Source organism: Populus nigra, chromosome 18, assembly GCF_951802175.1.
Source record: "Populus nigra chromosome 18, ddPopNigr1.1, whole genome shotgun sequence".
Taxonomy (NCBI): Eukaryota; Viridiplantae; Streptophyta; class Magnoliopsida; order Malpighiales; family Salicaceae; genus Populus; species Populus nigra.
Window position 1 is genome coordinate 9,810,136 of NC_084869.1, and position 24,482 is coordinate 9,834,617.

A 24,482-nucleotide genomic window follows, 5' to 3' on the forward strand; every position below is an offset into this window, starting at 1 on the left:
CACAAATGGATCCAAAACAAAAAAAAATAACGATAAAAAAAATAAGGATCAAAATCGAAATACCAAATTTTTTATTGAAGGGTGAAATTGAAAAGTAAAATTATTTCTACAAAAGGCTAAAAAAAAACAATAATCAAATTAAAAATAATACACAACTTGGGATGAAATGATGAAATTGAAAACAAATGTAACTTCTATAAAAGGACCTAGAACAAAAATTAAAAATAAAAAGAATAAGGATTGAAGTAAAAATATCAACAATAAAGAGAACCAAACTATAATTTTTTAGGGAAAAGAGAGAAAAAGAAAGACCAAGTAATACATTGGACCACCACCTTTGAAATGCACCACTTCACTAAGAAGTAGACGTGGCGACGCTTCCAATGACAGGGTCAAAGGGCATTTTTTGACGCTAGAAGGCATCGCACGAGTCAATTGAAGGGTTGAGGTGCCTACCACGCGCCGGAAAGTCCGCCACACGCGTCATTCTTTTTCATTTCTTTAATTAATTTTTATATTTTATCACATACCAAATTGCCTATAAGTTGAATTGATATTATATAAAAAAAAAAACTATTGCAGAAAGACTAAAAAAGGCCTCAGATACAAGTTTAAAAACTTTTGTTTTTACAGGCATTTTAATCGTTTCATCATGCTTTTTAATTTTTTATTATTTTTTATATGTGGTAAGATACCAAATTGCTCCTTTACTGACATTATAATAACAAAAAAATCATTTTACAAATATAAAAATGCCCATTGATGCTAGTTTTAAAATGTTTTTCGTTTCAATTGTATTTTGATTGTTTTATTGTGCAATTAAAATAAAAAAAATGATTTGAACCTAATCAATTTGGTAATGACTAATAGATTTTGTGAAAAGACTTAAATGCTCCTAAAAGCCAGTGTTGATTTTTTTTTTTTGTGGAGGGATAAAATCGTTATTACATTATTCACTGGAACAATGTAAAAGGTCTTAAAGAACGATGTTTTTCAAAGGGAGTTAGACTTTTGTTTATTAACAAGTTAACCTGAGTTGACTCGGTTTTTTTTGATCTTTTTTTTAATTGATTTTTTTTCAATTTTATTGTTCAACATTTTTATCGGGAATTGAGCTGCATAATTTATCTTAATGTTTTTCGATAAGGTTATCCTGGCTTCATAACCTAGATTGACTTGGGCCGTATTTTTCTTACCTTTTTTATGGGTTTTTTTTTCAATCTCATCATTCAAGCTTAAAAGGGAGGTGAATTCACGGTTCATCTCTTTAAAAAGTTTCGTTCACTAAAGTAAACTGACATATGTCATAAACTGCACAAGGCTTAATATTGCTTACCTAGTTAGAAAATTGAGTAGGTTTCCTAGTAATTCTAGTATGGATCACTGAAAAGCAATAAAAAGAGTACTCAAGTATATGAGGTACACCTTAAACTATAGATTACACTATACTAGTTACTCAACAATACTTGAAAGGTATAGTGATTCAAATTGGATATCCGATATTAAGAATTCAAAATCTACTAATGGATATTTTTTTATACTTGGTGGAGTAGTTGCATCATGAAAATCATCTATGCAAATATGTATCATAAGATCCACAATGAAATCAAAGTTTATTGCTCTTATTAAAGTGGAGAAAAAGTCAAGTGACTTTGAATTTTCTTATAGGATATTCCATGCTAGCCAAAACCAGTGCTAACAATTTGTGTCCATTACAACATTCAGTCTATAATTGGAAAGGACACAAAGTAATATGTATAATGGTAAGTATAGATATATACATCATGAACATAATATCATTAATTAAACATTTGTACTCAAATAAAATTATTTTCATTGACTATATAAAGTCAAAGGAAAATATTGTAAATTCATCAACCAAAGGTTTATTAAGAGAGCTTGTGTATAATTCATTAAAAAGAATGGGCTTAAAGCCTTTAAAAATAAAAGAGTGTACTAATGATAACCATACCTAGTTGATTGGAGATTCTAAGATCTAGATTTAAATTGAAAACTAAACCATATAACATTCTGAGTAACACTAAAAAATTATTATTTATTGCTTATTTGTATGATGAAATAAATGCTAAATGCAACGTAGCAAAGGATGAATTGTGCTTTTAATGATTTTTATACCTTGATATATCAATTGGAGTATAACATAATACTTTTAATAAGAAGATCATATATAGGAGTAAGAAATGTGATCGTTCCTTTAAGAATTTTAAAAAGGTTGAACCCTCTAAAGTATTTATGAAACTTGGAGTTTTTCAAGGTTAAAATAAACATAACCGTGAGAACAAAAAAAAAATTCTAGGTAGAGAACCATGTGAATATTATTATTTTGGTTTACATAAAAAAGTAAATAGTTCATGACATCACATTCACTATTTAGCAAGTAAATCCGATAATATTTTACTGAGAAAAGTGGAAAGCCAAAAGTTACCTATTATAATGTAGTGATCAACCAAATCAATATTTCTATACGAATCTTCGAGTCATTTTTAAATTAGCCAGACAATTTCTACTCATGTAAGAGATTGCTGAATATTTTATTAAAAATATGGTCAATGTGCTCATTTGAGACCAAATTAAAAAGTGGTCCACTCACTTTTAGAGTTAAAACTTTGTTGAAATCTAATATCTAATATAAATTTTTTACTATGAAACATTAATATGATTTAAAAAAATTATAGGTGAATGAGAAATTGATCCCAAAGAATCTTAGTTGATATGTTTTAGTAAAACCTAAAACTCTTAAAAAAAATCTTATTTCATATAGGAAAGAAATAAAAATTTATTGGTGTTTATACAGTGGAAAGTTGAGAAGTTAAAATTGAATCCAAAAGGTATCTAAGCTTTCAGAGGGAAGAGGTTTTAAGTAAAGTGGCTTTAGGCTAAAACTCACACAAACATGACCCGACACAATCAAATTCGTACTCAAGCTTTGAGCAGGGCTTGGGCCTAGACATAAGTTTATTATAAAATAATTTTCTAAGTTACAGAAGCTTATTTTTTATCAATTTAAAATTAGGCTCGAGTATTGTTCATGAAGAATTATTTCTTCTAACTTGATCTATTGTTTTGTATAGCCCTTGAATGTACAATTAGTTTTTCTAGAATTGTTTTTACAAAACCTAAACAATGTTTTAGCTCGAAAGACATCCAAATTAAATAAAAAAAATATTCATGTTTAATTTTGGCTCATGAAAATTAATCAAGGCCGATAATGTAGGGATTTTCATTAGCTTATGGTCCCTAAATTTCTCTATAAAAAGAGGCTAGAGAAGAATGTTTGGTGTTGGTTTTTTTGCATTTTTTGGAAAGATTTTCTACAAGAATTTTAACTCTTTTTTTTACTTGATTTTCCAACATTTTTTGTTCTGGTTTTTAAGCTATATTTCTTTTTAATGTTCTTCCCAATCTAGAGTTTAAGATTAGTCCTTGTAGAGATATCTTAAATATTGGTAATTTGGACATTGTTTAAAAGTGCATTTAAACATGATATATAGCATAGTGTTGTTGGAATCTTGAAAAACTTATTGAAGAAAGTTTTTTTACACCTAGTGAGGAGTAATAAATTTTTAAAGACAAATAATTATTTCTTGACAACAACAAGAATTTTACCTTGGTTATATTCTAAGAGTTTCAACAAATACCCTTGATTAGGTTTGTTTAAGTATAAACTCTATATATGTTTAGTACACATGCTAGGATTGGATTCGTAAATCTATATATTTGTTTAGATTACAAAGTTCTTATATGTTTACATAATTATAAACTAATGCTCTCTTGTTTAATAATCTATTTATCTAGTAATTTTGGACAGCAGAAAATTAGTCACATTGGCCCCTTCACATCAATTTTAGCCACTTAAGACCCTGTACTCTTAATTATTGATCATGCGCGGTCCCTCCATCCAAATGTGTCACCAACATTGTAAGAGATCTATTAATGATGTTCATCTCAAGAAATCAACGATTGGAATCATGCCATGTGGATGGATTAAATTAATTTAGAAAAAAAATGAAAATCAAATCTGAATAAAAGAATAGAAAAGGAACCAAAGTTAAAAACCTAAACTTCCAAATACAAAAAAAAAAAAAAAAACCCTATTAAACGTACAGATAAATAAATAGATTACTCTATTCATAAATCCATTTTACCCATTTAAGAAATCTGTGTTGCCAAAAATTGCAAACTGTTAAAAGAGCCAACCTGTACCGAGCTACAAGCCAAAGCAAGAACCATGGTGGGTATGGGTTTGGTCTGACTCATTTCTCCGCCAATGAATGATTCCCATGCCTTGTTTTTTAGACGCAACATGAAGCTAGCATCCAAAAGCGGGCCGAGCAAGTTGTTCATGAAATGCCAATATTTATGTAACATGACTCTAGCTTAGATGAATTACTAGATAGTGTGCCACACGCTATGATATGCTCGGGTTGAATTTTTTTTCTAATATAAAAATAATATTTAGATGATAACAATATTTTTTTAAAAATTAAAAAAATTTGAGATCCATGACATTGAATTAATTGAGTTTAATAAACTCGGTTAATTTAATAATATGATTTAAAAAATATCAATATTAAATAAAGCAAACAATAAAAAACTGACAACAATGAACTATATAAAATAAGTTGTCAATATCACATTCGATATAAGAAGAAAAAAAAACTCACTTAAACAATTCTAACTTCATCGTGAAAGGTTCCACGATGACACCAAAAGAGACCACACATTGTCAAAGCAACGTCCTAAAAACCAAATTATTATGAAGTAATCATCTCACACTTATATTTAATCAATTAACTTAATTTAATTAGAAAACAAATAAATTTACACAGAGAATGATAAATAAAAAGACCTCATATGACCTGAGTTATTTTTAAAACTAGTGAAAAATCTTATAGAAAGCAAATAAAAAAATAATGGAGCTTGATCTTCAATTAAATAAATACTAAAATATGAAAATAAAAAAATATGAGTTTAAAAAAAAGAAGAAAAACAAGAAACTCAGGTGAATCTTTTAAATCTGGGTTAATCTCCCAAACTTGCAACTCATGAAATCCTAGACTTAGACTCAATCAAAAAGTTTAATTCTAAATCAAATTAAATTTGAATGATAAAATAAAAAAATATCAACTTAAAATTTTTATCAAGGTAAAAAAAATACCAATTAAAAAAATAAGGATCAAATCTAATAGAAAAAAAATTAAACGATGATGAAACCGTATAAAAAAATTAACTTTAAAAATTATTTTAAATAAAATTAATATCAATCAAAAAATAAAATAAATAAATCATGAGCATCTAATATTTATGTTGTGATTTATCGAAGGAAAAAAATCCCCACGGAAAATGTTTAGGTGCACAATTTGATTTATAAATGCTTGTTAAATTGTAGAAATACATGACATGGTAATTTGGTGAGATTATTTTTTTCACTGAGATGGATACTTTTTTATATATATAAAAATAATACATTAGACCCATCAGAAATGATTATATATTGTTTTTAATTATGTATGAGAATGTTTTTTATTTTATTTTTATTTTCTCTTATTTTGTCCGTATTATCTTTCTTTTATGGATGTGTCGTGGACTAACTATTGCTACATTACCACATTAGTTGCCGCTCTCCTAAATTTTCACTCAAAAGGGTCACTTTCCGCACCTTCTCCTCCATCAGTCATCCTTGCTGGTCTCATGTCATGTCACTCTAAAAAACCCCATCATAAGCAGGTGAAAAGACCACGATCCTTTCCATGTGATGTGGTGAGTTTACACGCTATGCACTCGATACGACATCATTTTGTGCCCTCGTCCAATAATTTTTACTTGACAACAATTGATCATCATTGAAAAAATTATTGAAAAAGATTAATCAGTCCACGTGTTATGATTTCATTAGTAAACAGTATAATAATTATTTTTAAAGTGATTTTTGTTCGGAAATATATTAAAATAATACTTTTTTAATTTTTAAAAATTTATTTTAACATCAACACATTAAAATGATCTAAAAATATATAAAACATTAATTTGAAGCAGAAAAGAAAATAAAATATTTTTAAATTTTCTCAAAAATTCTTTTAAAACATAAGAAGAAGCATGCTCTTAGCAAGAATGATTTTTCTTTTAATTAAAACAACGAAAAAAATTAAGTCTTCCCAACCTTGTTATTAAGTAAAAACCTTGTTTTGCAAGAATAAAACACAATATTATGTTAGTGGAATGACACAAGAAAATATTTTTTACAAATTATTTCTAAAGCTCCATTTTATTGCTTAGGCATGCCATTATGTTAGTAATTTATAAGCTAAAAGCAAATTACTAGCTGCATGCACACTACAAATGTCAACTAATTAAGAAGGTCAGATAATGAACTTGCATGCTTTACATGTTGTACTTGAAGGCATGAAATCCTCTGTATTATTGTTTTTTATTGTATTTTTCACTTTAAAATATATTATAATAAAAATTAAAATTAAAATTTTTAAATAGCACGGCCACCCTGTAAAAACAAACAGAGCACCGCGGATTCAATCTAGGGGGATCATGGAAAATCTAGTCAGTCCTGATGGAGACACAAATATACATTGGCACCCAGGACTACGACCTTGCAGCAAGAATGGTCCCTACTTGTTTGAAAGAAGCTGTGCTCTCTCCCTGCAATGCTTCCTGCTGGAAGTGCTAGCTGCTGTACTGCGTTGTTTCTTCATGAGACCGTTCCAAAGGTGAAGCTTTCAAACTTTACATCAATAATTGCGTGTATCCTGTCAAAATTGCTCCTATTTCCATCATCTTTTTCGCAGGGAAAGTTACAGCTGCAATAGGGCTTCTGATAAGCAAAAAGCTGATTCATGAAAAGTCACGCAGATCAATTTCTTTCTTTTCCTCTTAATCTTACGACTTATATCTCACCTACTTATTTTGTAGCTTTGTCCTTTTAGATTTCTGGTCATCGTCCTCCTCCTTGTCTCTCTCTGTCATTGTCTTTTCCCTCTTTCTTTCTTTTCTTTCCTTTTCTGCTTTTTCCCTTTCCCGTGGTTGCATGGTCATCTAAATAAATGGCTCGAGAAAGATGTATCGTAACAATAATAAAGCGATTTCTTCTCTTAATTTATAAATTTATTCCATCAAACCTTAGTTTATGTATTTATGACTCAAGATGTGTATCATCACAAATCCAAATATAAGATGTTGGAAAGCCAACCCATGAAAATAAATATAATTTATATTCTATCTCTAGATCATGTTAAAATCTCAAAGAGTGTTTAGCTCTGTGTTGGCTGCTGTGTTTTTTGTCAAACTCAATAACATAATGTTTGGTTATAAGTAGCTGCTGTGATGTGGCTCATGGGATCTACAAAAATCTGATGTTTCACCGCAGGTTGGTTCTGCACAACAATTTTTTTCATGCTTTTTGCTGCGTGTTTGTTTAGTGGAGAGTGAAACTTCACTGTTCACGTGAACAATGAAATGTTCGATATCAAAAACACAAACCAAATACAATTTCTAAAGTATTTAAAACAAAGCATCAAGAAACATAAATTCTAAATCAACAACACATTCATTTTTGTTGAATGAATGCATTAAGTTTTTCAATTTTCATAGGAGCAAAATTTGAATCACATCTTGATGGAATTGAGTCAATCTAGTCAATGCCTAATAAAACATTATCATGCTCATTTGTAACTTCATCATCACAATCATCTTCAATCTCATTAGTATTCATGAAATCTACATTTAAAACTTAATTAACAAATAAATATTACGTGTTAAACAATATTTTGTTTTAAATAATATTTTTCACTAAATGATCAATTATTAATTACCATCATTTAAAGTATTTTAAATGGTCATTGTTGATAGAGTATGGTGAAAACTTTCTAATTTTTCAGTTGTCAAAATTGATGTGTCATTTTCTATTACCTAATTTTTAATGTCACAAATTATTTTAAAATTAATTGGATCATAATTTTATTCTTTCCAATAATTTTTACATATTCAAAGTGAAGGTGAAGGTAAACATAATATAAGTATTAGTAATTTAACTAAATAAAATAAATAATATTTAAAAAATCAAAGAAAATAAAATATATTTTTTTCAATCTCAAATTGCGGTGGACTTAAATAAGATCATTAAGCCTTTGGTGTTACAACCTATTTTTCTTCTTGGAGTGAATATGTTCAAAACTATTCCAATTCTTTTCACATCTTAAAGAAATACAAGTTTGACTTAACACTTATATAGCTAAATGTTGTAGATTTGTTTTTATAATCATTCAATTAAATAAAAAATAGATTTCAAAAGGTAAAGTTATTAAACATGGCAAGGGCGGATTAATCGGTTTGACCCAAGTCTATACAAAATATTGTTGTTCCTAGATTTTGTTTTGTATAAAAAACATTAAATTGACGTTATTTTTAAATTTTTCTAAACAAGAAAAATTAAATTTCGACTGAGTTTATTAAGTCTTGAATACACCTGCTAGGACATTTAGGTCACACTAGGTCAACTCTTACCCAATTAACTTTAAAATGTGGCCTGATTCAAAGGCTAGGTAAATGGATCACTATGTGAACCTAATGGACTTGGCTGAGATTAATAACATTGTCAGAGAGTAAACAATAATGTCTTAAAGACCTAGGTTGATCCAAAGTATCATCATCTCAATATTTTTTAAAAGTAAAATGATAGTATTTTTTTTTTAGTCTAATCAGGTTTTAACTGGGTTAAATGAATCAGTTTTAGATTTATCAAATCAATCAAGTCACATCAATTCATCTTTTACTAAATTTTCTTTGAAAGTATGGGTTAGGTAAAGAGTTGGGTTGAGGGTTGACTCACCAAGCTATGTCGGGTTTAATGATATTATCAAAAAGTTCACAACAAGACGCAAATAATGTATTCTTATGGTTTTAATATATTCAGATCAAAATTATTGTAATATATATATATATATATATATATATATATATATATATATATAGCTAAAAGCTGCTTCTATTGCTGTGATAAGATGTTTTCTAAAAAAAAACAACTATTATGGCAAAAAAAAAATGATTTAGAAATCGAGGACGTTAATATATAAAAGTCCTTAATGTTTATCCATACCATTGTTTATTTTTTTTTTTGTTTTGGTGGGAAGGGGTTACACAGCACAAAAGCACTCATCAAGTCTTGAGTTCAAAGTGCATCGGCATGGAAACACAAGAGGCCAAAACATCACTACAGGATTTGCAGTCTCTTGCTAATACAGTGCTTGACAACTCTGATGTATTAAAAAAAAAAAGAGAAAGAAAGGCGCAAGTGGCCATATTCTAATGCAATGCGACGATTAAGACAGGTCCTCATCAGAGCCCCTCCAGATCTGGGATCAAAGGTGACATTTTCTTTTTATATATAAAGAAAATGGATCGATTGAAATCGACTCTAAAGTCTAAAGGGACGTTTTAGGCTACTTAATATCTAAGAAAATTGACATTCGAACGTTGCTTAGTGACGACTAAAAGGTTGAGAGTGCTTCAAGATTTCAAACTTTGAGGCTCGGAAATCATTGTTCAAATCTTGGATCTTCCCGATTTTGAAATATCAGCTGACCCCTAAAAGATAAAATCCTCTTGCAAGAAAATATATGTCTTCAAGTTGAAACATTGGGCAGCATGCCCCTGATTTGAAAGACTGCAGTGTAAAACAAAAACAAAACAAAAAAAAAAAGATTTTGCTGTTGTTGCTGGGTTTTGCTTCCCCAGTAGACCTAGATATTAACAAAAAAAATAACATAAATTATATTTTGAAACTGTATCTAAAAACTTAAGTTTTTAAGTTTAATTGATTTTTTAACATGGTATCATAATCTTGATAACCAAGTGGTCACGAATTCAAATCTCACTATCCCTATTTATTTAATAAAAATCAAGCACAAGATAGTGTGAGCCTGTACAAGTTTCAAGGTCAAATGACTTTAACTTGAGAGGGGATATTAGAGAATAATATAAATCATATATTAAAACCTCACCTAACAACTTAAACTTTTGGGTTGAGATGGGTCTTTAACGGTCATGAGAAGGGTTTTGCTACAACGAAAGATTCTATCTTGGAACACATTTAAAATCGTGTTTTTATAAAGTTTGTATATTTTTTGTTTAAAATTAAATTTTTATGCTTTTTTATCATTTTAATGTGTTGATGTCAAAATAAATTTTAAAAAATAAAATAAAAAAATTATTTTAATATATTTACGAGCAAAAATCACTTTAAAAAGACTCTCAAACATTCCCGAAAAGCATATACATAGAATTAAAACAAGGTGTTTACAAAATAAAAAAAAATAGTGAAACTGCTTTTTGTTTCCTTTTTATTCTACAAATAAACCCCCATTTTTCTATCCATGACTTGTTTTCACCTTTACTTGTGAATAAGAAATATTAATTCCTGCATTACTTATAGGCTTCTCAACTCAGCCATGAATTATGAATTAATGAGTCAAGATTAGTATAGAAAAAGTCTACAAAAATAGTTCATGAAGAAGTATCTATGGATGTGTTTAATCACAATTCATTCCTTAACCTCTTCTCTTTTTTATAAATTAATTCCTAAACATTACTTCTCAATAAATCAAATAAAATTATTATAGATTTAACTGGTTGAAAGCTCCTACATTTAAGATCAGCTCAGTAAATCTTGAATTATTTATTATCTTAGAATATTGAATGCCAAGCTAATTATTGCTTTCTTTGAATTTGTTCAGTTAATTATATTTAGTTTTTTTTAAAAAAACCATTCAAGGATAAGAGCCTGAGCTCACAAGATAAAAAGACTGATCTACTTTGATCTCTTTATATAATATGACATCAAATTTAAATATTCGAAAGAAAGGAAAGGAGTTTGAACTGATAATAATCTCTTTTCAAGTAGAAAGATCTCTCACAATTACAAGACTTGAGTTGATGTTTTAAAGTGAAAGGCAACATACAAATATGATGTGCTGTGTGGATAAACTCACTACTTTTGTTACCTCTTCATGTTAAAGACAATTTCTCGAACATGCAGGAAGGTTTTTCGGATGGAAATTGGACAAATACTCGGCTTCCCTGCATGTTTGTGCGTGAGAAAGATCCTCGTAACTCGGTTGCGTTCTGGAAATTGAAAAAAATCTCTTGAGTTGACTGTTGAACTGAAAACCAGTAATTATTAATTTATTGTTTTGAAAACCAGCAATTGGGAAATTGCCAGGCATTAAAAAGCTAGAAACTTGTAATAACCACAAACGGGAGGATAAATCAGTTTGGAGAAGTGAATAAAAAGGCTCGCTCTGGTCTGGACTAGAAGCCGAGCAATGAGCTTATCAATCAGCTCAATGCCAATACTGCTGCAACGAAACAGCTCACAGTTCACAAACCAAACCAATTATGAAACAATCAAAATAATTGAAGGGCCAAGAAAAGACTTCAACAATTATGACTCATTGTAGAAACGTCTGCCGTATTTTCTACTGGCATGGATATTTGATTATATCAATAATTCATCAACTACAACAAAGAACCTTAGCACCTGTGTTCATAAGTTATGCGACCTAAAGTTACAATCACATGCATATGAATTTGCCAATACATGAATTCCTAAACTGTACGAGTTCTGGGATTCTTACTATGATTTTTCAACACATCTCGTCAAAACAAAAGATCAACACCAAGGCAGCAACCACCACAGAGATGGTTTTCCTATTATATGGTAGACTCTGGAAACGCTGCAATTGTTCATTAAATTACCAAGGCCTACGAGCACCAAGAGGCACAGTATTAGATCCTGAAATCGAACCCCTGTTGCCAAAGCTGCCTCCTCGTCCTCTGGAACGGAAGTTACCTGCAGAACCTATGAACAAGAGAAATAGAAAGAGATTCATAATCCTTGTATAGACCTTACACTCAAGCCGGAGTTAACAAATCCATATATTTTTACCTCCAAAAGAACCAGATGACCGAGCCAAAGCAGATAATGCTGGAGGCACAATCTGCCCTGACTCTTGCAGAATTCTAATTAGACCCCTGGCAAACTTTGCATTTGAATCCGTGAAAAAGGTAAAGGCAGTTCCCCTAGCTCCTGCACGACCAGTTCGGCCTATCCTGTGAACATAATCCTCGAGGCTGGAAGGAAAATCATAGTTGATAACACATTTTATGTCCTTCACATCTACAAGAAATTGGAGTAGAGGTCAAGTGAAAAGAATTAATGCATAAAGTTCACTGCATGCACGCAAGTGTAGGACTATAGGACACAAGACACTCAGATATGAAGGGTGGTTCATTCTACTTGAGATCATTTGCACAAAATGTAAATATTCTGACCCTTAATCAAAAGATAACTCTGCTTTCAGGGTTTTCAATCTCAGAACCAAAGCTATCAAGCTTCAGATTAGATAGCTAAATAAAACTCTGGACCAAAACCTCCTAGGATGAGCATGCTGAGTTTATGAAGTTTTTTTGCCACTATGACACCTGATTCCAGCCCGAGAAACATACAAACACCACCTTATCCCTGCACCTCTAACATCCAAGTGATCAATTTAAGACAACACATTCATGAAATAAATGTGCCCACCTTAACCTTTTGCAGGGATAAGGAGCAGCTTCACTGCCACTATATTCATATCCAACAATCTAGTAACCATATGTCAGTCAACCCGGCTGCCAAGATAAACCAGCTTCATAACTGTGGATGGGCAACAATTGCTTGCAAACATGTTACGTAGACACCTGTTAGTTGGAGCTGTGTCATATTAGGCAATTCATGCAAATTACCGCTTCACTAAAGCCAGATTTCTAGATTATTACTTCCATTAAAAAACAGAAATGCAATTTCCACAGCCCACAGAATACAATGACATCTCCATGATAAACAGACACTCCACAAAATCTTAAACTGCTGTCCACAATACCAACGGACAGTGCTCCCTGTGTCCATGTAACATGAGCTATAAAATTGCAGTAGCTCCAAGCAAGGCAAACTTATGGGATATTCTAGTGAATATGAGAAACCAACATGCCTCTCAATCCAACTTTAAAATCCCTTTGAAGTAAAGAGCCATGCGTACAAGTTAGCACAGCAATCAGGGGGTGATTATGCATATTGGCAGCTCACTTTGCACCCATACCACAAATTATATTCAGGGAAAACTGGATAGCAGCCGGCCGACTTGCCTATCTTCAAATTTCTAGACAGATGCAAATAGACCTAGGACTCCAACACATAATGATCCTACCAAGACCCCGTGCAGCAACATCAGTGGCAGTCATTATCGCACTTCTGCCACTTTTGAATTCTGCCAGGACCCAGTCCCTTTCAGCCTGGTTTTTATCACCATGGATGGATAATGCTGGCCATCCATCCATTCTCAACTGCCTTGTAACTTGGTCACAGCCTTTTTTTGTCTCCATGAAAATCAGAATCCGACTTCCATCCATCACTTCTTTCAGCAATTTGATCAGCCTGCACAGATAAGACATTAAAGCATCTACATCAACATGCCAAAACATCAATTTTACCCTGCAACAAGCTGACATGACAAACCTATTATACTTCTCCATGTCCATGACGACCTCAACAACTTGGTTTATAGATTGGTTTGCTTTTAAATCTGCTGATCCTATGATTACCTAAACAAGGTAAAATTTTCAACAGTAATGGGTGAACATGTGTCTATACTAAAAGCAGACCATAATAAACTCAAAACAATTATATGACAGTAATTGAGAACAGCTAAAACTGAGACCTTGTACGCGTTGTGCAAAAACTGCCTTGCTAAAATTTCAACCTCCCTGGGCCATGTTGCACTCCAATATAATGTCTGTCTATCTGGTCGAATCTGCAACAAAAATAGACCTCTTAGAACTCAGTGTCAAAGGACTTCCTGGCTGATGAAATTCCATTTTAATAACAGTTTCTGGGTTGGCACACTGGCAAAACATACAATTCAGTTCAGCATGAATTACATACCTACAAAATTAAATATCCCACCAACATTCAATTTAGTTCAGTAAGAATATTTTTTAAAATCCAAGTTATTCAGTGTGAATTTTGAGATAAACAGAAAATGACACCAGATCCCATGCTAACAATGCAGTTCAATCTAGAGGCGAAAGTCGCATTAACTTGTTCAAAAATGCTAGCAGACAAATCGAGCTTTAAATGTTTAAAGACATTAACATGACTACCTTCAAAGCTCCAAGCCAACAGTTAACTTATTTGGAAATGATTACAAGATTATCAGGAGTTAAATTAAAAAACTTAATAGAAATCCTTACTTTGTAAGGCCATCATATTAAAAGATGAAGCTAAAGATAGATGGTTACTTGAGATATAATTTTCCTAATTTGAGGCTCAAACCCCATGTCCAACATTCGATCAGCCTCGTCCAACACCAGGTATGTGACTCTTCGCAAATTTGTGTGTTGAGCTTCCAGCATATCTATTAGTCGACCAGGGGTAGCGATGACAATTTCAACACCTGGCATAAGACAGATCTTGAATCATTACCACCCTCCACCAATCTCAATCTGGTTCGATTTGCTAATAGCATAAAAACTAAACAAAAAAAAAAGTAAATTACCTCTTTGGAGATCACGAATTTGGGGTCCCTTGGGAGCACCACCATATATGCAAGTGCTCCTAATATTAGCATGTGAACCAAACTTTAAACCTTCTTCTTGAATTTGAACTGCCAGCTCTCTGGTAGGTGCTAATACTAACACAATCGGACCATCACCTTGTACTACACGGCGAAAAAGTATAAAACAATAAATACCACACAACTAAATACGATAATGCAATTTTAAAAATCCAACTTAACCAACAAGGCAATCCATACTAACCCAATCGAGGCTGCGCAGCAACATGCACAAAAGCTGGTAGCATGTATGCCAATGTCTTACCAGAACCGGTCTCAGCAATGCCAATTAAATCTCTACCCTTTAGAGCCATCGGCCACCCTTGAGCCTGAATTGGTGTTGGCTCAACAAAACCCAACTTAGCAATCACCTGTAAGCAGTAATCTAGGACATAAAACCATAAAAATCAGTCTAACAAAACACAGTTTTCAAAATATACCACGTTAGCATTGATGTGAAAAGATTGAATTACCAGGGAAATTGGCCTCATGAAACAGGCGAATAGGCTTAGGCACATCATGGCCTTCAACAGTAATCTCTCTTCTTGTACGATACATCACCACTTCATGCTCAGACAAAGCCCTAATCGAAGGATTCTCAAAGTAGAAATTCTTCTCGAAAGGTACCAAATTCCCAAAATCCTGCTTTGGAAGTGCAATATTATCCAATTCTCCTTTTGGACCTCCCCCTCCATGCCTCCCTCCTCTTCCACCACCACCATACCCCCTCCCACCACGGCCACCACCACGGCCAGAATTCCAGCCTCTCCCATGACCAGCATCATTTCTTCTATCCCCAGTATAAAAATTAGATCCACGGCCACCACTGAACCCCCTTCCCCTTCCCCCTCCTCCGCCGCCACCCCGTCCAACACTGAATCCACTAGCAGGGGGCTCAAACGCAGGATAACCTCCACCAACTGGAGCAGGACCTCCTCTATTCGCAAAAGACGGAGGCAGAGGACCACCTCCACTTCCATAAGGAACAGGTCCACCGCGTCCGTAAGTGGCCCCCAGTGGAGGCTGTTGGCCCATTAAATCACTGAAAAAAGAACTGATTAACATAAGAATCCAAATTTTTTTAAAAATTTTGAAACTTAAGAGTAGAAAAAAAAAAGGAGATTCGATTAAAACAGAGAGAGAATGGAAATGCCTGCGACGGTGACGGTAAGAGTCGGGGTCGGTGTACCGGTTATCGTAAGGGTTCATCATTGGCAGCAATTTGATTTCTGCTTACTGGCTCAGCTAGGGTTAATTCGATTTTCTTCTAATTTTTAGGGACAATTGAATGAGAAGAAGACTGAAATTTGTTTTTATTTATCAGATCGCGGGAAATAATAATTTTTTTTCTCAGTATATACTTTACTCCTCCGATTAGTTTACTTTCTAAAGCTACCGCTTTGACGCTTTTGCCTTTTGATTTGTAAACTAGTGTGTGTTTGCAGCGGTGTCATGAAATTTTGATTTTTTTAAAAAAAAATAATTTTTTTAATATATTTTTATGTGATATATTAAAAATAAAAAAATATATTTTAATATATTTTAAGTAAAAAAACATTTTAAAAAAACAATTTTTATTACTGTCACAAACACTCTCTAAACAAGTCGATTCAACAATAATCGTTCAGATGAATGACAAGTCTTATCCCGGTGAAGGTTACTGTTGTTTGGGAATTGGACTTGTCATCCTTCAACTGTTTATGTTTTGTTAATGTGACACTCTTCCCAGTTTTCTTATTGTTTGGGAATGTATTAATCATCCTTCGACCGCGTTTTTAAAAAGTTTTGATTTTTTTTAATTTTAAATTAATTTTTTGATTTTTTTAAATTGTTTTGATATACTAATATTAAAAATAAATTTTAAAAAATTAAAAAAATATATATTTTTTATACATATCTAAGTGAAAAACACTTTAAAAGCAACATTTATAACACTCTCAAACAGATCCTTAATTATTTTTTACACAATTTCTTAATATGGTGTGTGTGTAAACAACATCTATCACACTCTCAAACAAATCATTAGTTATTCTTTACACAATTTCTTAATATGATGTGTGTGTATATATGTAAACTTATACATTCATTAAGCACATATGATGATGTCTTAAAAAATCAAAATAACTTGGTAACAAGGTTTATATTTTAGATAATCGGTTAATCTCTAATTCTGGAAATCTAATCTATTCTTCCTAGCTAAGGTAGTTAGAGGTAGGTGGTTGATACCTGCAAAAGATTTCATTTAGTAAATGTGAGGACTCTCTGATTAAGTCAGTGACTTTTTGAAAGAAAATACAATAATATTATAAAAGAGATACTCTAAAAATAAATATACAGTAGAGAATGTAGATTATAAACTTAACTAGTAGAAGTTATATTTATTCCTTTTATAGCCCTTGAGGTCTCTTTCTTTATATAAGGTAAAATGAATCGCGTATTGGTAAAATATCTCTAACTTATCAGGATAAAATATCTCTAATTTTTTAAAATAAATTATATCTGACTTCTCATGATAAATATTTCTGACTTATGGTCCCATTAGAGAGTCCAAGATTCTTTTAAAGTAAAAAGAGCATAAGCTTAGCGTGACTTATTGCCGCCTAGAACTCAACACTTGACTGAGCTCTAAAATGATGGGTCACAATCCCCTCTTTGATTATTTGTTTGAAGGGCAATTCTGGACAAAAAACATTAATTGTTGATCCATCAACATGCTAACCTAGACGGAAATGGAATGAAGGACAATACTAATAAAGTTTTTTTTTTTTAGTAAAGTTATCAACCAGATAAAAATAATAATTCAGGGTTCATATTAAGAAATTTTCTAGAACACTAGAACAAATATATGATTAATCTTTCTAGAATTTATTGAGCTATTTCTAAATGGTATTCATGTACAAAGAAATTTTGTTTTATATATCTAAAGAAGAAATTTAGTATACATGAAAATCAGTTGTAGAATTCCTTTGCGTTAAAAACTAAAATAAATAATTACACAAAACCTCTTATGATTTGATCGCATTTTTACTTTCTTGTTATACTTTGAAAAATTACACTTTATACTCCAGGTTAAACAAAAATTTTAAAAATAATTAAAAGATAAATTTACCATTATATATAATACATGAGAAGAAATAAACTCACACTCAACACTCTCCCTCTTGTCCTGATATGTCTCTCCCAATTTTCATTTCATATCGAGGGTTCAAGTGACAAGCATGAATGGAGTTTTTAGAAGAAGGGGATGTTTGCTATTGTAGTGTACAAGGGTCTAAGAAACCACCTTTTCTTCTGCGAACAAGGAGAGTTCAAAATCTGCAAATCTAAACTCCCAGCTCCCAACCACCAAACATCCTGTAAAAGAACCATCACAACCCAATATCTTAAGCTGTTAGGTGAGGTTCTAAGATATGATTTATATTATTCTCTAACACACCCCCTCAAATGAAAGCCCTTTGAGCTTGAAACTTGTACAGACCCACATTATCTTTGTGCTTAATTTTTATCAAATAAATAGGGATGGTGAGATTCGAACTCGAGACCACTTGGTCATCAAGGCTCTGATACCATGTCAAAGAACCATCTCAACTCAATAGCTTAAACTGTTAGGTGAGGTTCTAAGATATGATTTATATTATTCTCTAACATATTCCTCCTGCGTTGTCTGCTTCAATGTACTGATGAGAACCACAGTTGTCAAAGAAGTCAAACCTGTATGAGAAACCACATTTGTCTGCTTCAACAGACCAAGAAGTACATGAGAGAACGAAGTTGATGACCATGTGGAAGAATATGTTGTTATTGTCATCGGACTGTTATTATGGGGTTTTTGGTAATTTTACTTTTGTTTTGAAATTATGTTCTTTCTTTCTCAGTTGAAACCTTGTCTTTGATTGCTGATTTTATTTTAGTGGATTGGAGATTAAAAAGTTGTGGCCCAATAAAGATAAAGTGTTTGGATTCTTGAATTAGGCAGTTAACCGCCGCTAGGTATTTTGAACAATTATTGGAAGCCTCTGGTCTGATTTTTTGTAGCTATTTTGGCAGTGAACAACTTTAATCAGCAGACACTCTAAATGCCAAGATGAGATCTTTCACCATAGAAATCTCATTTTCATTTGAAGTAATATGATAAAAAAAAAAAGTCCTCACTCTCTCTTTATACATATGTCTATATTAGATCTTCTTTATTCTGCTACATACACACGTTTTCCTGTAGTTGTTGGTGTTATACCATGAACTTCATGGGATATAGATAAGGTTAAAAGATTATTATCTGATAATTGGATAATCAAGAATAACTTAGAAAACAGGAGTATATAAAAGAAAGAATGGGTACATAAACATAACGTGAGTAGTTATAATAAATCACTAGTTACATACCCCGCGCGATGCCGCGGGTCAATTATCTTTTGCATTTAAAAAAAAACTAAGATCTAAAAGTGTTAGGTTTTTTTGCAAAGTTATACCCAAGAGTCTTAGATTTGGTTACAACACCTGACCTAAGAGTAATATTTATAATATTAATAATAACATTAAACTTGGGTTAACCCTTAGCATAAAAGTGTCTGGACTGCAATACCAGACCCAATAGCATTGGACGTGAGTCTGGCAGTAAGGTCGTGTAATAAAAGTGTGATGATTAAATAGATTAGTTAAAAAGAAAAAAAAAACAAAGAAAAAAAACCAACAGGAAGGAAAAAACTAATGAAGAAAAAGAAAAAAATATGAATTACCTAGGTTAACCCATCATACCTTGAATTCACATCGTGAAAGTTTGATAATTAAAAAGGAAAAAAAAAATTAATGGGTTAACCCAGAATTAACTGGGCTAACTCGTCAAACCAGGTTAACCTGTTAAATCTGGAATCTGTGTCATGAAAGTTTGATAGCTAAATAGAAAAAAAATTTAACAAAAATTTTTGTTAAAAGAAAAAAAACAAAGAAAGAAGAAAAAAAATCCCGAAAGATATAAAAAAAATAGCTAAAAAAATAAGACAACTTAAAAAAAAAAACCTAAAGCATCATGGATCAGTGTTTTACTGTGGATTGCACTGCAGTCCACAGTAAAACACTGATCCCTTTTAGTATATGTTACAATGAAAGTTTGATAACTGAATAGGAAAAAAAATTACAGGTTAACTCAGAATTAGCTGGGTTAACCCGTCAAGCCCGGAATCCGTGTCATGAAAGTTTGATAACTAAATAGAAAAATTTAACATTAACAAACTAAATTAAATGAAAAAATTAATTAAAAAGAAAAACCAGAAAAAAATCTGGGTTAACCCGTCAAACCCGGAACCCGTGTCATGAAAGTTTGATAACTAAATAGAAAAAATTTAACATTAACAAAAAAATTCATTAAAAAAATAAAGAAAAAAACAGCTTAAAAAAACAAAGCAAAAACAAAAAAAACAGTTCAGCGTTTCACTTTGGACTGCACTCGAAAAAATAATTAATTAAAAAGTAAACCAGAAAAAAAATCTGGGTTAACTCGTCAAACCCGAAACTCGTGTCATGAAAGTTTGATAACTAAATAGAAAAAAATTTAACATTAACAAAAAAAATCATTAAAAAAATCAAAGAAAAAAACAGATTTAAAAAAAAAACAAAACAGTTTAAAAAAAAAGAGTAAAAAAGCATTAAAAAAAAAAAGGAAAGCAGCTGCTCAGCGTTTCAAGAAAAAAACAGATTTAAAAAAAACAAAACAGTTTAAAAAAAAAGTAAAAAAGCAAAAAAAAAAGGAGGAAAGCAGCTACTCAGCGTTTCACTGTGGACTTGCATAGTGAAACACTGAGTAGTTTTAGTTTATTCTTAATGTAAAAGGGCAACAGTAAATCTTGTGACCGTGAGATCGTGGAAAAAACTTTGAAAGATAGAAGTTATTAGCAATTTTTTATAAAATATTTTTTAATTATATAATAAAAAATATGATCACAAAATTGAACACCAACCTAAAAATAAAAATTTACTTGAGATAGTGATAACCCTAAAAAAAGCAAAAAAAAAATCAAGTAGTTTATTTCTCAACCAATCCAATATTAAAGGATAAAATTAATAAAAAAAACTATTAAAAATAATTAACAGACCAAAAAAAAAATCTAGCTAGTGGGTGAACTCATCAAACCTATAAACAGAGTTAGCTCGTCAAACCTGTGAATCGGGTTATAGATTTTAGTGGGATTATAAGTTTTTTCTCCAAAACTATTTTTTATATAATTACATAATAAAAAAAAATATGATTGCAAAATAAAACACCAATCAATACTGAAATGCTGTAAAAAATTAAACAACAAATGAAGATCAAAATATTCAACATCACAAAACAAGTAATTTATCTTATTGTATTTAATGAATTTCTCTATTAAAATAAATTTATAATAAAAAAACACATAAAATTTGTAATAAAAACCAACACAAATAATGCATTATTTGAAAAAAAAATTATTTTTAAAAGAATCGTGTCATGCACTACTAGGTCTAGTAGGCTAGGTCTAGCACGAGGTCCAATCAAGCAATGGCCTGCGTGTAATCTTCTTCATGCATAAAGAAAAAAAATATTGAAGTATTGTTTGTTAATCCTTAGAATTTGGCCACCATGGTAGCCACAAAAAACAAGGCCCTTTGTTTTTAATTCAAAAATTCATTTTCAACCCATTTTTTGCCAAAAACACTTAGGCCATGTTTGTTTCCCGGAATTCATTTTCTAGGAAACCACTTTCCAAACTTTCCTGTGTTTGTTTGACATTAGAAAAGTTGGTCAACGGAAAACACTTTCCGGTCAACGAAAAACACTTTCTGGTCAACGGAAACACTTTTCGGTCAACGAAAAACACTTTCCAGTCAAAGAAAAATTTGGTTTGATTTCTAGGAAAGTGTTTTCCGTTTTGGCTGTGTTTGTTTTCTGGAAAGTGGTTTCCGGGAAACCACTTTCCAAACTTTCCTGTGTTTGTTTGCTATTGAAAAAGTTGGTCAACGGAAAACACTTTCCAGTCAAAGAAAAATTTGGCTTGGTTTTCAGGAAAGTGTTTTCCTGAAAAATTTGGGCGGAAAACACTTTCCGGAAGTTGTGAAAAATTTAGAAATGTCATTATTTGCTGATTATATCAAATTTGATCCTCAAACTTTTGATTGCTATATATAATTTGTTTTGAATATTTATTTTTCAATTTCATCTCTTAAAATTTAATTTTTATATTAATTTTGGTTCTTATTTTTATAATTGCTATTTGCTTTTTTCTTATCATTTTTTTATTGAAATTTTTTATCTATCAAATTTGGTCCTCATTCTTTTGATTTTTACTTATTTTATTTGAAATAATTTATGAAATTATATTTTTTTTCAATTTCATTCTCATTCAACTTTTTAATTTGTAAGATTTGTTCCTCATTATTTTAATAAACTTGAAAAAATAAAACATTAATAAGTTATTTTCCAGCTCATTTTCCATAACATAACCAAACACTGGAAAGTGTTTTCCAACTTATTTTCCATTACACTACCAAACATCAGAAAATACTTTCCCCGGAATTCACTTTCCAAAAGAAAACTACTTTCCTGCAAACAAACGGGGCCTTAGGAAACATCCTAGATGTCTTGTTAAACCAATCCATGGCCATAAAAACGTAAAAATCCGCCCAAAAATCAGAAATCTACCCAAATTTTTTTTAAAAAACTTCCTGAATTTAGATATGGTTTTTAGTTGTTTTCAAGGTAAGAAAACACATAATCTTATCTCTCATCATCATATGGAACCGTTTGACACAAAAAAAATAGTTTTGGTAGCCGAATTCCACATCAATGGACACTTTCTCTCTTTAAACCAGAATTCAGCGACCTCCTCTCTCTCTCCTCCAACCAAAAAAGGATTGAAAAGGAGTAAAATATCAAAATTAAATTTTGTAAAATTCAAGGGACCAATCACCTAATAGCTAAAAAAAATAAAGGGTTTAAATGAACTTTTGACATAAATTTTCAATTTGCCACCTATGTTACCTGTTGTTTTACTTCAGTCCTCTTTTTTTTAATTCAACCCTTATAAAAAAAATGCAACTGTGCTCTATTTTGGTTTCAAAAGGGCTTAATTGTGCAAAAAAAAGGTTTAAAGATCAAATTAAAGATTTTCAAAAATTACACTAATGTAATTCATAGTAAAATATAAAAGGATGAATAATGTTTTTGTAAATAGTAAAAACACCACACATTTTAGCTTTACGTATAATAATAATAATAATAATAATAATAATAATAATAAAGTTGTTATTTGACTTGGCTGAGTTACAATTCATCAAAATGAATGCATTTGATTAAGTTGCCTGTTATTTTCATGTTTGCTATTCTATATTAAAATAGAAACTCTACCCGTCAAAAGATGAGAGAGAGAAGTGAGTCCATGTACAGTGTGTTTATTTAATTAATTGAATCCTTCTACTATTAATAAGATTTTATGATGGTGGCCCAGTAGTAAGAGTTTGGAATCAGGAGGTTTGTTTTCTTTATGGTCTCAGGTTCGAACCTTATGGTTGCTCATATGATGGCCACTAGAAGCTTACATGGTCGTTAACTTCAGGGCCTGTGAGATTAGTTGAGGTGCGCGCAAACTGACCCGAACACCCATGTTAAAAATAAGATTTTTCATTTAAAATTTTTATTATTTTAATATGTAATTTTTTATGGTTGAGCTATGAGAAGGAAAATTTTATTTTTTATTTACAATTATTAATTATTTTTATATAATTGGATGAAAACCCCCAAAACATAAGTTATTACCCATCACATGATTTTACAAATTAACCTGAATTGATCCAAATAAATAAAAAAAAATCATCATCTCAGTATGTAAAAAAATGGTAAAATAACGCTGTCTAGAAATTCTTTTCTTCTATATCAAACTAAATTTTAACCTTAACTCTAACTTAGTTTAATTTGAAACTCTATCCATGTGTTCTCTCATCTTCTTGACTTGGCCTTTAATTATTGTAATAACTATTTTTAACATTTATTAATGTATTTAATCCCCATTTATTATATTAAAATCTTGTTTCCAGCAATAGTTTTCAGACCCAGCCTGGTGGTCGGCTCAGTACAAGATCCAGATTCCGGGTCACTGGGTCGTCCGGGTCAAATTTTTTTTTAAAAAATCAAAACAACGTCGTTTTAGTAAAAAAAAAGTCAACGGGTTGCAACGAGGTTTTGATCGGGTCTTGCCGAGTCACATCGGGTTTTTTCTTCCTCTATTTTTTCTTCAATCCGGCCCAGTTCTAGCCCCGGATCGATCAAATCCCAGGTCAACCTACCGGGCCGGACCGAATTTCAAAACTATGCTTCCAGCACTTGACATCAAGGATATTAAGACAAGTCGGTGTTTAAAAAACAATTATTCCATTTAAGTAAAATGTGATAAAAAAAGATGGTAGTTGTTTAATTAGGTAACAAAGATTTAACTAAAAGTAAACCTTTTTTAACCTTACTCCAAATTATTTTTTTTATTAATTCTATTTTTTTAATCTTTTTATAAGATTAAAATTTTTTTTTAAAAATAAAATATATCAATTCATAATTTTTATTGTTATGTGAAACACTTTGCTGATGTTGTATTTTTCTTTTGCATTGGTAAAGAAATTGTTTTGACCTGTAAAGGAGCGTGGGCACGCCACTAGTCTAAAAGAAATCAACATCATTTTATGCAGCTCATAAATAAATAAATAAAAATGAATATACCTGTGAGAGATGTAACTTCCACCCGTTGTTTTATTTATTATTTATTATTTTTTTGCACGAATCCATTGGCTTACTTTACATTT

The 24,482-nt window shown here is 31.1% G+C and overlaps 1 protein-coding gene across 2 annotated transcripts; it reads right to left on the reverse strand.

Moving 5' to 3' along the window:
* Positions 1-10,899: 10,899 nt before the first annotated feature.
* Positions 10,900-16,082, reverse strand: LOC133678656 (DEAD-box ATP-dependent RNA helicase 30-like). 2 transcript variants are annotated; one of them, XR_009836018.1, is made up of 11 exons: positions 15,832-16,082; positions 15,152-15,720; positions 14,884-15,063; positions 14,622-14,783; positions 14,365-14,519; positions 13,785-13,877; positions 13,583-13,668; positions 13,275-13,501; positions 11,975-12,205; positions 11,664-11,887; positions 10,900-11,151 (listed from the first exon to the last, which is right to left on the reverse strand). XR_009836018.1 is itself a non-coding variant. In XM_062101066.1 (10 exons), the coding sequence occupies exons 1-10, from the start codon at positions 15,888-15,890 to the stop codon at positions 11,781-11,783; spliced, it is 1,869 nt and encodes a 622-aa protein (XP_061957050.1). In that variant the 5' UTR covers positions 15,891-16,082; the 3' UTR covers positions 11,481-11,780. The 2 variants fall into 2 exon arrangements, 1 of the variants encoding a protein (XP_061957050.1); XM_062101066.1 differs by lacking the exon at positions 10,900-11,151 and having other exon boundaries at positions 11,481-11,887.
* Positions 16,083-24,482: the final 8,400 nt, after the last annotated feature.